The sequence below is a fragment of the Hyla sarda genome, chromosome 12, assembly GCF_029499605.1.
Source record: "Hyla sarda isolate aHylSar1 chromosome 12, aHylSar1.hap1, whole genome shotgun sequence".
NCBI lineage: Eukaryota > Metazoa > Chordata > Amphibia > Anura > Hylidae > Hyla > Hyla sarda.
The window spans coordinates 32,789,300-32,806,467 of NC_079200.1; the positions used below are offsets into that span (position 1 = coordinate 32,789,300).

Consider the following 17,168-nt stretch of genomic DNA (forward strand, 5'->3'; position numbering starts at 1 on the left):
CCTATATAGACAGGAAACAAGGGGTGGTCGCTATGAAACTTAGGCCGAGACCATGCCAAGCTCCCTGACCCCCACACCCCCTGTGGAAAGGGGATGATCATAGTGCACCAGGCACTATAGGAGCATTGAAATGCCACCCGAAGGAAAGGGGGCAAAGGACTGGGTGGACGTAGTCCCCAGGAACCCTGTAACAACATATCAAGGAATGGAGGCGCTTAGAGTCCTGACTACAAGAATGGAAGAAGCACACACCCCAAAAGCGTTGAGAGGAACCCTGGACAAGAATGGCGTCAACTGAGCTATTCTGGTCATTTCCAAAAACAGCTGGTGTCTGAACCACCCTGCACAGGAACCCAGGACAGATACCTGGAGGCATGAGAGGGGGGCGCTGAACCGACTGTCGCCCCATCATGCCCAATGCGAGGGCAGAGAAGTTTGACTGCCTAAACCTGTGGCAACAAGATCACAGGAAGACCCAAGGCACAACCCACAAAAAAAGGGAAGTGGACTCTACACGTGTAAAGTGGCCTAGCATATGTAGGGACACACAACAAACAATAGGGGGGTACCAAGACTGCAGACGCATAAAAAATAAAGTCCACATTAAAGAGCCCGGCAGCTTGGTGTCACAACCATGCCCCTAGCAGACCAACGTTGCACCCTTACAAAGGGGAACAGAGTGCGGCTCTTTCTGTGAAAGTCCATGGAAGCTGCAGGAAACGCCCACACCCCAGCTCCAAATGGCACCACACCCCAGGACTGCTGTCGCAGACGCATGGGGATGAAGTATGTACGTGGAGCAGGAAACATGCAGACAGTCTGACCGGCAAGTATAAAAGATCCAATGAAACCACCGAGACACTTTGCAACTTAACCTGGAAAATGAGTCACCAGACTGTAACCGTGGGAGCGGCAAGAATGGGGAAGGTGACCTGGTGGAGTAGAAAACAATGCAGACAGTCTGGCTATCTAGCATAGGGACCATGGCCACACCGGGTGCTGTAGACAGAATCACACACAGTGGGTTACCAGCTTTCAGCCTAGAGAACGGAGGCATGTAGGGAGGAACCCGATTTAGGAAGGAACCCGCTAACCAGTATGTGGTGTATTGTATAGGGCCCATGGACCAGCACTGGGAAGTGTATGGTAGTGAACTCAACATAGTAGCAGATCATGCAGACAGCCTTTGGGCTGACTGGTATAGGATTCCTGAATGCTCAGGGTAACACCAACCCCCCCCCCCCCCCCCCACAAACACAAAGTGGGGTATTGGAGTACGACCGAACTAACAAGCGACCTGGTTGTGTAAGAGAGCCAGCAGACAAAAGTCTGGTTGACTCATCAGTCCCGAGTACCTGCAGGGACCCTCATCCAGAGTCCTTATACCAGCAGAGAGGTACGGGAAACCTGACCAAGCCCACAGCAGCCCAGAGACTGTGGAGACAGAGCGATGGAGACCATGCAGACAGTCTGGCTGAACAAGTACACTCCCAGGTGCTGGATAAAAGGAGACAGCCAGATAGGCGATCACTGTGCCCCACTGCTGCATGTGGAAAGGAGGGGAGGCCTAGGAGCCATAAGCTAGTATCCCCGCCACCTTGGGAGATAGGAGGAGGCTGAGGAGCCACAGAAAGCATCCCTGTACCCAATCTTGGGTCCATAGGACACATCTTCATACACCATGCAAAGCAGTGGGGTACCAGAACTCCAGCCGCAGATATGTGATTAGTTGCAGGCGGTGGAGGAAACCACGCAGACCACTGTGGCTTACTGGTATGGGTCCATAATAGAGAACAGGTCACTCCGTCATACACCTTGCATCAGCAGTGGGGTACCAGAGTGCCAGCCGCAGATGCTGCAGCTGAGCTATGAGCCACAGACGAGACTGTCCAGCATATCGACATCAGAACTAATCCATACCCACACAGGGACACTTCCACGGAGACCTCGCACTAGATGGGAAGACCCAGAGCCCTAGCCGCGGCAGCCTGTAGAGGAGGGACCCGCCAGAAAACCCTCAAGATGGGTGACTGGCAGACCCGATAGTGTCCTTAGCATCCGCCAGGAATACAAAAAATATATATAAAGAGGGGGGAGGGGTGTTGGACATACTCCCCCACCGCTCCATCTTCTTATACTCGCCATGAAGTCTTCAACCAGCTTATGGCCACACTGCATCATATCAGGCTAAGATAGCGGGGAGAGCAGGGGCAAGTGGGGGACCCGGACCCCAGGTACAACCTCCAGTCGCTGGCGATAAGGGGTTGACGGCCCATACTCATGTCCCGTGCCCCTTTGTTGCATATGGGGGAACAGGTAGCACCATGCTCCTGAACCCCCACCTGAAAAAGGGAGACAAAAGTGGAGATAAAAACCTAAACAGCCCTTACTATAAAAAGACCTGTGTCTTGCCTCCTACTGACACTAGCTAAAACTGATTACCTCACTTCCAGTGGGCGGGTATATCCTGCAAAGGGAGGAGCCGACTTTCCTAGTGTCAGCGCCTCCTAGTGGCAAGAGCATATACCTATCAGAATGGGTGTCCCCCAATGAAGGGTGACTGAGAAATTCAAATTCCAGTGTCTGCAAAAAAACCAGACATGTCTAGTCTTTCTGCAGACTCTGCACAGAATTGCAGAAGTGGCACATTTCCAAGCGGTCCTAACGCTGGCATGTTATGCCGGTGTAATGAACTATGCTGTGACACCGGCACTCCGTTGTCAGGGGAATGTCCGCATGAAGCTTTTCCGTATGAACATAGCCTCACTGCTCTCCAATACCCAACTTCCAGAATTGTCCCGTCTTGGCAGCATAAAACTTTCTCCTGCTTGAAGGGGTATCACAGATGCCAATAAAACCACATCCACATGTTGACCAATTCCTGCAACATCAACTTTGCCTGGCCATTGGCAGACACATGCAGGCATGGTTATGATCACATTACCTGCCTCAGCTCTCCCCCTTCAAGCAGTTAGGAGGTTACACTGCCAAGATGGGACCAAGCTGAAAGAAAAGAATCGGGGAGCAAATCCAAAATGAATACATTTTCTCCTCCCTAGGTAGCTCCCCTTTAAGAGGTCTTCAGAGAGTCATAATCAACACAGTGATACATCTGCGTGGTGCATGAACACTTCATCCTCAGACATGATCCGGTTACTATATTGAAATGCTAAGTCACTAGTGATGTTGTGGAACTGTATCCCTGCAGGTCACTTAATGGGCTTCTTTGTAAAGTGTCTCTTGCACATACAGTTCACACGTTCTATTAAGGGGGTACTCCACCCCTAGACATTTTATCCCCTATCCAAAGGATAGGGGATAAGATGTCAGATCGTGGGGGTCCCACTGCTGAGGACCCCCAGGATCTCGGCTGCAGCACCCCACTTTCATTACTGCAGAGAGCAAACTTGCGACGTCATGGCTCCGCCCCCTTGTGCCATCTTGGCCCGTCCCCTTAATTCAAGTCTATGGGAAGGGGCGTGATGGCAGCCATGTCCCCTCCCATAGACTTGTATTGAGGGGGCGGGCCAAGATGGCACGAGGGGGAGGAGCCATAAAAATCACGATTCTCCAGCCACTATCGCCCGTCATTACGTACAGAGCTACTTGACACATCTGGACGAGTTTCTATAAAGTGACAAAGCATTAAAACTACATCTCCACAAGTGTCAAGACATGAGAAAAGTGACAGCAATGCTTACCTGTCAGTCGTTTCAAGCAGTTTCTGTACAATCACCTCAAATGAGCTAGACAAACAATATGAGGCTGGCTCCACCTGGTCATCTGTCACATCTGCAGCTTCATAGGCAGCCTCAGCCAAACTGGAGAAAGCCTAGAAGCAAACAAAGTACTATAAGGCAAAGTACTGAAAGGCAGAATCATGGTACAAAAAACTCACACTGAAATGGATTCCTCATACAGGAGGACTATTACTTACCCAGCAGACATTTGTAGCCACTCTTGGCTCAGCCCCTAGGCCCTCTATGAGGCACTGCAATAGTGGAACGAGGTAGACATCATTGATGGCCGCCTCTGGGAGAAGCTCACATATCCTTCCTACAGTCCAAGCGGTTGTGTCCCTGACAACCACACTGGGATCCTTCATCAGCTCAATTAGAGTGGGCATTGCCTAGGGTCAACCAAAGAAAAGTGAGAAGTGTAAAGCGGGAAGACCACCTAAATGTGGGATAATTTAATCATCAAGATGTTGTTTGATAATAAGATGCAATAAAAGTAGTCACTGTACATCTATTTTCTAACTTTCTTATACATAACTCACGCATGATTTGGCTAAACATTTGCTTATCAAAAAGAGGCATTGCTGCCAAAAGGACCTAAACATGCAGTTTTTTTAAAGTTCTATTGCGGATATAAATTATAAAAAAAAACTTTATACCTGCATCAGCTCAGTGGCATAAAATGTAGGGCTGAAGTATTAAGACTGTTCAGACTTAGTCATCAGCTGCGGAAATGTCTTCAGAAAGTCATAATCAACACAGTCTGTTCTGTGTGGTGCATGAACTTGTCATCTTCAGACAAAGAAATGTCACGTAAAGTCAATGAAACTACCAACCTGGATGACTAGCGGCTTCAGCTGGCAGGCTTCTGGACCCTCCAGTATGCTTCCAAATGCCATGACTGCTGCATCCCTGTAGCGCCAATCTGGGTTCTTAATGTGTTCTTTGATGAATGGCAGCACATGGGGGACTATGTCATCTTCACAGCAGGTAGCAAGGAGCATTAGGCATACCCCAGCAGCCTTACAGGGGTTCCAGTCGTCGTCATCATCATTCTCATCCTAGTAGCATAGATAAGGAGGTTTGATTTGACTAACTCTGCTAGGACACCAAGTACGGTAGGAAAGGTGCAGCACCGTGCAAAGGCTACAGGCTGTTTCACATACTGTGACACTTACAGCCCTAAGAGTCACAGTACGTCCAACAGCCTGTAGCCTCTGTTACGCCCCTGCACCTCCCCTCGCTGGCATTCTGGCAGAGATAGCCTATTGTCGTAACCAGTACGGCTCTACAATAAAAGTTTAATGTACTACGAAAGTAAAGATTAGGCATGTGACAAAGGTTTACCTGTTTTGTCAGTGTCTGTGTTAGTATAGGAACAAGGTACTGCAGGGCTCCCTTAGCATAAAACTTGCTGGTGTGTTCTGGTGGTCTCCCCTGTTCAGCAGCCTGGAAAGAACAATTAACATTTTTATTTTAATGGCTACCATAAAGCTACGATGCTGAAGAGACCTTAATAGTGAAACTAAAACCAATAGTTTAGTAATCAAAATTAAAAACATTTTGTTAACAGTGAAGTTTAAAAAAAAAAAAAAAAAAAAGGGAACCTGTCATCACTTTCATGCTGCTGGAAATAAAACTCATGGTGGTGCCCGATGGCCTCTCCCAGAATGAAGTCACCCCCCTCCCCCCCAGCCTTGATTGATCTCCCTTTACCCAAACAAGGAGTCCTCTATCAAAGTCTGCAGGACAGGCAGAAGCCATGGGCGACCATCACAATGACATGTGGTTTAGGGTTCAAGAAAGTGAGGTCAGGTTCACTTTAAGAGATGAATTATGGCAGAAACATGTGCACAATGTTAAAACAAAAAAGATAAAAGCATATAAACTGCCTATCTTGGTCAGAGCTCTAGTTCACAGTCTTCAGAAAGTCATAATCAACACAATCTTTTATGCGTGGTGCATGAACTTGTCATCCTCAGACGTAGAAAGGAGCATGACCAAAGAAAAAATTATCCAAATTGCAGGTGGATGATAGGGGGTGCTACTAGTGGATGATGAGGGGCATTTTATGTGAGGGCCGCATGCGGCCCAGCCTCACCCAGCTGCTACCTCCAGTGGCCCCCAGATAATTTGAGTCTGAGACCCCTGGGTTTATATCTAAATAAATCCCTGCTATAATAAAAATTGAAACCCCATTCTTTTATCCTCAAGGAGGATGTAGATTATAAATATTTCCCATATGTAGATGGCGTAAATAAAAACACCCATCCACCCTTAGTTTGAAAAAACGCCATCCGTAAAGTTATAGGGGTCAGAAAAGCATTTTCTTTACCTATACAAATTACTGTGTTGTGATCATATTGACCTGACTAATACAGAAAGTGTCAATCTTACAGCAGTGAAAGGTGTAGAAACAAATTGTACGGTTACATGAAAAATGTTTTTACAAAAGGACAATTGGCACCCCCAAAACACAAGCCCTCCTATGGCTCTGCGTGTGGAAAAATAAAGAGTGTTACGTCTTAGGACAGAAGGCAAAAAATGTAAAATGCTAAAAAAAAAAAATTATGGGTTTAATATTTTCTTGGTGGTCCCAGATTGTTACCTCAGATGCTTCAATTGCTAGGTCCATCTCCTCATCACAGACGTTGGACCAGAATTCTATTCCCTGAAGAGCCACCTCATCTATTTCATTCTTCATCGCCTCCACGGTGATCTGCAAAATAATAGGTCACAAAATGCTTCATAGGAGAACAAAAATAGTTACTTTCAGTCACATTTAGGGAAGCTGGAGAAGTGGATTAAAAAAAAAAAAATAAATGCAAAATTTTAAAAGGTGTAATTTTCACATTAAAATTATCACCTACCCAAACGATAGGTAATAACTAGCTTAACAGAGGGGGTCTTATTGCATATCCCCCCCCCCCCCCCCAACTGATCATGAAAACAGATGTCTCGACCCCTGGATAAGTGGTAGTGCTCCTGCCAAATGCAACTTCATTTACTTTCTATTTTCCTGATCACGGCATCTATGGTGTTGACATGTAGAAGGGTCCTCCTGTTCACCAACTGTGGCGCTGCAATACGCAGGATATTGCAGGATGCCGCTGGTTGCTATGGCAGCAGGAGGTCAGATCATGGATCGCACAGGCTGGATTGTATAAATCACCAATTTTGGTACAAATAGCGGGGTAAACAAAAAACAAAAAAAATAAATCCAAAAAAGGTAGCATGTATTGCAAAAATTATACCAATAAAAAGTACAGCTCATCCCACAAAAAAAAAAAAAAAATTAATAAAAAAAAAAAAAAAAAAAAAAAAAAGCTCTTCAGGCGGGTGCATTTTGTGGGTTAAGCGTTAAATTTTTCTGGTATTTTGTGTGGGGGTCTGTACGTGCCGCCAGCCACTGAACTGGGCTGAGTGGTCGGACCCCCACTGACTTCTGTGCCCCCTGCTGCCACAAAACGCTAATCAGTGCAAAAAAAATAAAATAAATAAAAAAAAAAACTCATTACGTAAATGCTTTTCTCTATCGGCTCCATTGGGGGACACGGACCATGGGGTGTATGCTGCCGTCTCTAGGAGGTGTGACACTATGGCAACAAGAAAGTCGGCTCCTCCCAGCAGGATATACCCGCCTCCAGGCCCTGAGCTAATCAGTTTAAGCCATTATCGGCCGTATGTACTTTGACTGCGGGCCCTGTACAGACTTAGCTCCGGCCACCCGTGGCCGGCGGGCATTCCCCAGAGGGAGTTATCAGTACTGTGTGCGCGCAGAGGGGTTTCAGGGCTAATCAGGATGCCTTTGCTGGGCGAGACTTGTATCCATGCCCAGACAGATTCCTCCCTCTAAACAGCTTGGGAGGTTACTTTTTACACATTTAGGGGATGTATCGCTGGAATGTATGGTTCTGCTGAACCCGTTGGTTCTACCTACACACTGCTTCCCCAGACTCCCCTGTGACAGGCTCCAGTTTTGTGGGGATTGCCTTTGGAGGGATCCTCCCTACTCCGGCCCTCCAGAGGGTCCCGCTCTCACCTATACTGACGCTCTTGCAGCATCATAAGGATGTTTAATCTGACTCATCTCCTCTCTCCCATTCCCCCCCCCCTCGGACATGGTGCACTCATTGGAGTCAACCATAAGACACCTTCCATCTAGAGGACCCAGGAACTTCAGAAGTGGCTACAGAAGTTACCTTTCATTGTGCCCGACCTTTTCCAGGGCTGCCTCACCTCGTTCCCATTCACCTGGAGAACTTGTGGATGAGGTTTTGGCTTCGGCCTCCGACTCAGAGGACCGCATGGATATGCCTGATGTGGTGTACTCATTGGTTTCAGCCATAAGAGACACCTTCCAGTTAAAGGACCCAGGAACTTCCATCAGAAGTCCTCCTCCTTCCGGTCCTGCAGACCTTTGGTTCCAACAAAGGGTCCAGCCTGGCGCCTTCACGGGTATAGGATTCCCCCCTTCCGGACCCATCCCACCCATAGGCCTTCCTCAGCCTGACGGGTCGCCCCACCCACCGACCTTTTCTTGAGTGGTTGGTCGTCTTACTCTTCCGGGATGCCTGGACCACGCACATTCAGGATCCCTTGGTCAGGGATGTGGTAGTCAACGGATACAGGATCGAATTTGCTTCCCTTCCTTGGGATTGCCTTTTTCTTTCCTGGACCCTCTGTTTCAGTCTAGTGAAGGTACTTCGGGTCGCGCTCCAGGTTTTTTTTTTTTTTATTTGGAGAGTAATTGTTCCGGTTCCTTCAGAGGGAGGTTTGAGGTTTATTCCAACCTCTTTGTGGTCCCCAAGAAAAGGAGTTTCTGTTCGCCCAATATTGGTTCTCGAGTATCTCAGCCAGCATCTTCTGCTTTCTCATTCCGAACGGAGTCTCTCCAATCTGTGCTGGCGCCCATGGTTCAAGTGGATTTTTCGCTTCTCGGTGGACATCAAAGATGCCTGCCTCCACGTCTCATTATTTCCCGGTCATCAGCGGTACCTCCGCTTTGCAGTTCCAGACAGTCATTTCCTTTGTGGCCCTCCATTTCGGTCTGGCCACTTCTCCGCAGACCCTTTCCAAGTCCTGGCGCCTGTGATAGCCCTTTAATACGGACATCAATTGTTTCCGTGATCTCAGACTTGGATGGCCCCCAGATCAGAGCTCCAGCCAGGGCCCAGATCCTGGAGAATCTTGGTCTCAACCTCCAGTCCTTGTCTCACTTCGGTTGGATAGTCTATCGGGACAAGGCCAACCATCTCCTGGGGCTCCAGTTCGACGCAGCCTCTGCCTGCTTTTGACTCCGCCGAATAATCGCCCGGTGACTTTAGCACCCTACTCCAGTTTTTTTTATTCACTTTTATATGGATGTCCTGGGTCGGTTGGTGGAGGCCGTGCCATTTACCCACTTTCATCACCGACTTTTTTCCCACCTGCTGATTCTCTTCCGGTGGGACAGGTCTCCATTGACTCTTGACAGTCTTGTCAGTCCCTTCTATGGTGGCTTTGTTTCCCCCCAATTTTTCAGGGGTGTTCCTTTCTGCCCCTCCCTGCCAGTCTGTCGGGCTGGGGAGGCGTTTTCCAGGGACCGGCCGGTCTGGGACCTTGGTCCCCTGAGAAGCCCCCCCCCCCCCCCCCCCTTCAACATGTTGGGGTCTAGGGCAATTTTCTTTGCTTGATTCTCGGGCATTTCCTTTCTGGGCAGAACTCCGGTTTCCGGCCATCTCAGCTATCTTATTTCCGGCCGTCCCTGGGATGTGGTCTTCTCGGTTGGTCCTCAGTTATCCAAGACGAGTTGTCCCCCACATCCGGGGGTGTTTGCAGTGATCTTCAACCCCTGGGTCGCTCCTGGCGTGGACCTCTGCTTGTTCCGCCACAACCGAAGCGTTCCTCTCTTGGTCGGGCTGTGCCCTACTTTGTTTAGTGGTCGGGCGTTGCCCTACCTTGTCTGTTTTTCCTCCCCTTCCTCTCTTTTCGGAGTTCTGAGGAAACTCATAGTAGGGCGTTCCCGCCATTCTCGTGGCCCAGCCGTGGTTCGGCATCATGGTCAGACTCCTGAACGACTTAACGCTGTGCTTTCCCCATTGTCCAGACCTCCTAGTTCAGGTCTCCTGTGCCACCCTATTTACCGTCTCGTCTTTTGCCGGTGTGGCGGTTGAGACAGCGGTTCTGGGGACCCACGGTTTCTCTTCCCAAGTGGTTCGCACCATGCTGAGGCTCACAAGCCTTCTTCTGCAAGACTTACCACCATACCTGGCGGTCTTGTTTCAGTTGGTGCTGTTTTCCTTCCCGACCCCTTTCCCTTTCCAGTCGGGGCTCGCCCAAGGGTTGGCTTTCAGCTTCCTTAAGGGTCAAGGTTCAGTCTTTTCCATTCGACGTCCTCTGACATTCAATTCTCATGTCCGAACCTGGTTCAGGGAGTGGCACAAACTACCCCTCCTTCTCAGTCCCCTTCTTTTCCCTTGAGACTTACATTTGGTCTTAGGTGCACTGACCCTCAGGGACATTTTTTTTCTTCGCCTCCTTCCCTGGAAGGTGGCATTCCTTATTGCCTTATTGCTCTTACCTCTGTTAGGAGGGTGTCAGAGCTGGTAGTTTTCTCCTTCCGTTCTTCCTTCCTGGTTGTGTACCAGGACAAGTTGTTTTCCGTCCTACTTACCTGAGATGGTTTTTGACTTTGTCATCTCAATGAGAACATCGCCCTACCGTCCTTTTGTCCGGTCTCTTATCTCTGGGAGCGTTTGTTCCACAACCTGGTTGTGGTGAGGGCTGTTCGGACTTCTCTCCTTTTGTGTTTCCGGAAGGTCGTTGTACAGGACAACTTGCTTCTACGACCACCTTTTTTTTCGGTGGATCCGGTCTGCTCTTTTTTTTGAGAGCTTACCGCTGCAAGTGGAAGATCCCTCCCTTCAGGGGTTTGGCTCATTCCACCCGTTTTTCGGGGCAACCTGGGCCCTCTGCTACGTGGCTTCGGCCTTGCAGTTCTGTAAGACGTCCGCGCGGTCTTACCACTCTTCTCAAGGTGCTTGCAGATTCTTACCTTCGCATCAGTTGATGCTACTCTGGGCTGTAGGATGTTGCAGACGGCGGTGGTCCCACCGTACACCTGTGTTTCCTTACCCACCCAAGGGACGGCTTTGGTACATCCCACGGTCTGTGTCCCCCAATGGAGCCGATAGAGAAAAGGAGATTTTATAACACTGTAAAATCTCTTTCTTGAAGGATCCATTAGGGGACACAGCTCCCGCCCTTTTGGGTTTCTCTTTGGTTCTGTCAGAGGGTGGGTTCAGTTATATATTTTCTTCTGGTTCTCGGATAGTTCGTGTTTTTTTCCCTTGACCTGTCGGTCCTCTCCTATTGCTCTGGTACTAAAACTGATTAGCTCAGGCACGGATCCACGGTCTGTGCCCCCCCAATGGATCCTTAGAGAAAGATTTTACGGTAAGTGTTAAATCTTTTTTTGGCTCTAGAAGTCAGTTTTTTTTTACTTTTTTAGTTTATATTTTTTCTGTTAGGGTGGGTTTAGTTAGGGAGGTAGTCACACCACACACTAATAACGGGTACTTGAACAGCTGCAAAAGAGGCAATCATGGCATGGGCTTCCGGCCAGGACAATGGCAGACACCATAAAGTGGTCACTGCTGCTGAAGGTGGAACATTGCACCTGGAGGGACAGTCATTGGACACCTCCCCCATTGTACATCGGCCTGCTCTCACTCCTAGTGGAGTACTGGAACTGTAGCTGTGGGAGATTACATGCTCACCATTTTACACTGGACACGGCAGCGATTCTGTCGCCCACGACATGGCACCCAGTTCAATTACCTCACACAGAGGAGATTGGAACTTCAGGCACAGCAGACTTTGCACTGGTGAGCGGTGGAGATTGAAACCGACAGGGTGCTGTCAGGTTTTCTGGAATTCCCCAAGGAATGATAGGGGTAGCATGGCGAGCCAAGCCGATGACTATCCCAAATTCTAGACCACTGTCAAGATACCATAACCAAGTAAAATGACCAATAAGGTCACTCTGGAAAACCTCCCATGGCCCGAAACTATAGCTCAGAAAACAGGGGCTAGGAAGCACATGGTTGCAGGCTGCAGTTATGTAGGCAAAATGGTACAGTGCAAGGTTAAGTGCTGCAAACACGCAGGCCAAGGACATAATATTTTGACAGATCGTAAAGAGTAGTGGGAGATGCACTGTACCCAAAGATACTGCCAAATCGGGTCAATGCATAGTGATGGAAGCAAGCTTTGAACCTGCCCCAGTTCTCAAAAATCCATTTAATATATGGTCCCCAGATAGGGGTCGTATCAGATCATAAACTGATAAGAACAGATACTACACCTGATCTTAGCCAAAGGGCCGGAAAGGGATTTTTTTTGGGGGGGGGCTAGATGTGAGGCACCATGCAACCCCAGGCCACGGAACTGAACAGGGGGTCTGAGGGAGATACTCCAAACGACAGAAGCGATAGGAGCAGGGGAAGGGCCATAGGGGGATGGGAAATGCAACTGTAATAACCATGTGTGGCCACTAGAGGGGGCCTAACACAGGGGAGCAAACATTTAGCCACTGGAGGGCGCAGCGTGCCCATGGGAAGTGTTTTTTTTTTTATAATATATTTCTCCTCAGGAGAAAGGGCGCGCTGGTGAAAACACATCCCCATGTGCTGCCGAAGACAGCCTACAGTAAGGAGAGGCCGGGGGGGTTAAATTTATGGAACCCCGGCAGCCGTCCCAGTGACCGGGCCGGGGACCGCACGGAGTCTCAGCTGCATGATCGGGGCGCTGGCATGCCGAAGAAAAGGGTGTGAAGCTATAGTTAGGCCCATACTGCGGGCTCAATTAGAGGGCTGTCTGTAGCACTGGCTGAAAAAAGAAAAAACAAAACAACTGCCCTTGTGGGTGCAAGCGGGGCACGCAGTGCATCGCAAGAGCCGGGGGCTTTTTCTCCTACCACTTATAAAAATAAAAAATGGGACTACAAGAACATGTTTATGCAAAAAAAGGCTGATTTTGATTTTTCTCCTCCACTTTGCTGCTTTACTTGTTAAACACCTAAAGGGTTAAACGTTCTGAATGTAATTTTGACTACTTTGAGGGGTGCAGTTTCCATAATGAGGTCACTTATGGGGTATTTCTTACAGAAAGTCCCCTCAAATCCACTTCAAACTTAACTGGTCCCTGAAAAATTCAGATTTTGAAATTCTTAATTTTGAAAAAATTGCTGCTATACGGTGTCCATATTAGGACATCAGGCGTCACACAAACCTCAGTCACACCTCAGACAAACCTACCTCAGCTCTCAGCCAAACCTCCGTCATACCTCAGACGTCAGCCGGACAGCAGTTAGAATTTTCCAGCCTCCCTACGTTAACTGCATAGCGGCGGAAAGCAGAGCATGCGCTCTGAGCAGTACGGACAACTGCGCAGTGTTTAGGGCTACGCTCCTAACGCTGCCTACTTTAGCCCTACGCTGTCAGCGGAGGGCTGCGCATGCGCTCAGTTTTCTATGAATCGAGGGAAACTTTACATCAGCTGACGTCTGAGGTATGACGGAGGTTTGGCTGAGAGCTGAGGGAGGTTTGTCTGAGGTATGACGGAGGTTTGTCAGAGCGAAGGGAGATTCGTCTGAGGCGTGACGGAGGTTTGTCTGAGAGCTGAGGGCGGTTTAGTCAGGTGTGACAGAGGTTTGTATGACGCCTGATTATGTCCTAATATGGACACTGTACTGCTATACTTTGAAGCCCTCTGATTTCTTCAAAAAAAGTAAAAACATGTCAACTTTATGATGCCAACATAAAAGTAGACACATTGTATATGTGAATCAATATGTAATTTGGAATATCCATTTTCCTTACAACCACAGAGTATCAACATTCGAAAAATGCAACATTTTCTAATTTTTCATGAAATTTGGGGGATTTTTCACCAAGAAAGGATGCAAGTAAGGTTGAAAATTTACCACTATGTTAAAGTAGAATGTGTCATGAAAAAAACTCTCTGAATCAGAATACAAAGGTGAAAGCATCCAAGAGTTATTAATGCAGAAAGTGACTGGTCAGATTTGCAAAAAAGGGCTGTGTCCTTAAGGGGTTAAACTATTGATCTTATAAAAAAAAAATAAAGTAAATAGAGCAACAGGGGCATCCAGATAGTCTGTAGAAGTTTAACCTTACCAATAACTGATAGGGACAGCTTAAAGGGGTACTCCGCCCCAAGACATCTTATCCACTATCCAAATGATTGTGGATAAGATGTCTGATCGATGGGGGTACTGCTGCTACAAACCCCTGCGCGCTCTCCTGCAGCACCCCGTCATCTGCTGCATGGAGTGAACTTCGCTCCGTGCCTGATGACGAACGATACAGGGGCCGGAGTATCGTGACATCACGGCCCCGCCCCTCATGATATCACAGTCCGCCCCCGCAATACAAGTTTATGGGAGTGGTGGCTGTCACCCCTTTAACCCATGCCCCTAACTTCCCCTGAAACTGACAAAGGCCGAATCTGAGCCCACTACTGTCTGACACCCTGGTCGAAACTAAAAACACCCAGATACCTAAATTCCTGAACCACCTCCAACCCCATCTCAGCCAACAAGGGTCCATCTACAGACACCGGAAGCAGGGCCGACTTGGACCAATTAACGGTCCAACCAGAGAACGGACCAAACTCTAATTACGGACATAGCCACAGGCAATGAGGTAGACGTGGAGCCCAGGAACAATAGAGCATCTTCAGCATAGAGAGCAATCTTCTCCGACTCCCCCCTCCTAAACCCACAGACACCAGGGTGGGCACACAGCGCCATCGCCAACAGCTCTATTGGGAGCACAAATATCGGGGGAGGGTATCCCTGTCTGGTCCCTCTGCAGGTATAGCCTTTTTATCCTGGGATGTCCCATAGGAACGTGAATAGAATGGAAGCATTGCCACTACATTTACCCAAGGAGACAGATCTGTTCTTCATCGATACGTGTCCCAGCAGTTGGACCCCCACTGATCAGCTAGTTATCCCCAATACTATGGATAGGCAATACCTTTTAATCTAGGTGTAAACCCTCATGTGGTTAAATTTGAGGTTGTGCACTTGGGCTGAGGAAACTAAATTTGTACCAAGTAGTAAAACACTGGCTAAAAATGTCTGGTAAAAGATAATCGGATATTGGTGGACAAGAAACTAACAACTAGCATCAAGTCCTTGTAAGTAAGACCATGAGCTGTGCAGCATAAATTCTTTACGAGATATTTAGACACTCACTGTTAGATACCTGGCAGTAGAATTTTCTTTATTCCATTTTCATCAAATTCAGAGCTGTAACATTCAAAGCTAGTAGATAAAATTCGGCATACAACCGTCTCAGCAGAGATGGTATTCGCTAGCCGGGAGCCATCAGGGTCTGACGCGACGTTTTAAACCCTGATGGCTCCCGACTAGCGAATACCATCTCTGCTGGGACGGTTGTATGCCGAATTTTACATCTACTAGCTTTGAATGTTACAGCTCTGAATTTGATGAAAATGGAATAAAGAAAATACTATTGCCAGGTATCTAACAGTGAGTGTCTAAATATCTCGTAAAGAATTTATGCTGCAAAGTTTATGGTCTTACTTACAAGTACTTGCACTGGGGGATTGGTGAATATTAGAAGTCTACACAGGACTCTTTCAACTAGCATTAAGTATTGTGTATAGTTTCGGGCACACATATACGCAAAAAAAAAAAAAAAAAAAATTTTTATATATATATATATACACACACACACACACACACACGGAAACTGCTGCAGTGTGTGCAAAGGAAGACGACCAAGATAACAGGGAATTTGTATCCACATCATAGGGATGGCGCCATCCTCTGGTTTAGCACTAACTTAACAGGATTACTTGTACTTAATGACCCGTATCCTTTTTCAAACTTTTCAATTAGGTCACAAAACTCACAGCAAAAAGTGCAGGTCCCATGTAGGTCTCCATATACTGGTAGTAGAGGGACATGATCTTCACCAGGTTCTGCAGAGCAGCTACTCGCACCTACAAAAAAATAAAAAAATAAAGACATTATCAAAAAAATAAATAAAAAAATTTAAAAAATGCAGAGATGTTACACAAAACAATGTAGCCAGTACGGCAACAACTCACCCTTGTATCCGGACACTGTGTTGCTTCGCAGACCACTTGCATAATATAATGTCTTTCAGACTTGAGGGTAGAAAAAGTAGGGATATTAAATTAACATTCGCAAAACATCAATCGGAGGAAGGCATCAAGTAAACAGTGGACTCCTAATATACAGTATTTGTAGTACGTTCATGTTTGTTGTATATTCTAACAATGAGACTGAGGGGGTTACCACGTAATGTAAATTGTCTTATCTTTATTTTATACTTAAAGGGGCAGCAATACATATACTATATATAACTCAGAACACCTTGCCTTCTGGAAAAAGTGCTCTGTGGTTTCTGTGCCCCCCAATGACTGAAGTCACATCCTAAGTCAGCAGAGTTATCCATCAGACAAGCTCTGTTCTAACAATAGCTGGTTCAAGCACAGGGACAGACGGCTGCTAGTTCAGCAATTCCAGGCATTTTCTATGGTCACATGATGGTACTAGGTCCAGCTGGGTATAGGCCAGCTGACAACGGTTGGGGGTACGCACCAACATCACAGGTAGAATTACCATATAAAACCAACGACTAACCTCTTTATCAAAGTTAGATTTAGTGAACTCCAGAGAGTTGAGCAGAGCATTTGTGGCTGCGAGTCTAACATTGTTGCTTGGCTCCTCTTTCCTCATACCCTGGATGATCGCAGTCAGGATTTCATTTGATTTATGTTGAAGTTGTTCGGGGTCCTAACGGAGAAAAAAATAAATAAAAAAAAATAAAAAATTAAAAAAACACCATCAAGATTCACCATGTTACAGTACACTTTTTTTATTTTTTTGCATATTTTGACATTACAGGGCCAAGCCATTGTTCTGTGCACATTTGTCAAGGAACAGTTAGAAATGCAGGATGCCGATTAACCACATTGAATTGAGCTAATGTGTGTACAGTGACCCCCCTGACCCCGACATATGATGAAAGCGATCACTTACCTGTCCTCTGTGCTCCAGCGCGTCCTCTTCGGGATCCCCTGCATCGTCGGCGCTCTCCATAGACGTCATCACATCGCTGCGCACGCCGTCCCGTCATCCAATAGGAGCGGCGTGCGTAGCGACGTGATGGCGGCGACGGAGAGCGAGGATGCCGGGGAAGCAGAGGCCTTGCCGGAGCGGCGGGCACAGCGACATCCAGGGCAGCGGTGACGAGCGGCGGGGACACTTGAGTACAACTTCCTCTAACAGTGGTCTACAACCTGCGGACCTCCAGATGTAGCAAAACTACAACACCCAGCATGCCCGGACAGCCGTCGGCTGTCCGG

General features: G+C 47.6%; 1 protein-coding gene and 1 non-coding gene across 2 annotated transcripts in view; both read right to left on the bottom strand.

Moving 5' to 3' along the window:
- The window catches only part of KPNB1 (karyopherin subunit beta 1), a 49,601-nt gene that overhangs the window by 23,796 nt on the left and 8,637 nt on the right, over positions 1 to 17,168 (bottom strand). The window contains exons 5-12 of the mRNA XM_056548388.1: positions 16,444 to 16,596; positions 15,885 to 15,944; positions 15,687 to 15,776; positions 6,346 to 6,456; positions 5,085 to 5,186; positions 4,574 to 4,798; positions 3,938 to 4,129; positions 3,702 to 3,832 (exon numbers count right to left, since the gene is read on the bottom strand). Of these exons, the coding sequence (XP_056404363.1) occupies positions 3,702 to 3,832; positions 3,938 to 4,129; positions 4,574 to 4,798; positions 5,085 to 5,186; positions 6,346 to 6,456; positions 15,687 to 15,776; positions 15,885 to 15,944; positions 16,444 to 16,596 (1,064 nt within the window). The remainder of the gene's footprint in view (positions 1 to 3,701; positions 3,833 to 3,937; positions 4,130 to 4,573; positions 4,799 to 5,084; positions 5,187 to 6,345; positions 6,457 to 15,686; positions 15,777 to 15,884; positions 15,945 to 16,443; positions 16,597 to 17,168) is intronic.
- LOC130297134 (U2 spliceosomal RNA) lies at positions 11,927 to 12,114 on the bottom strand. Its single transcript, XR_008849414.1, has one exon. It is a non-coding gene; the product is annotated as a U2 spliceosomal RNA (small nuclear RNA).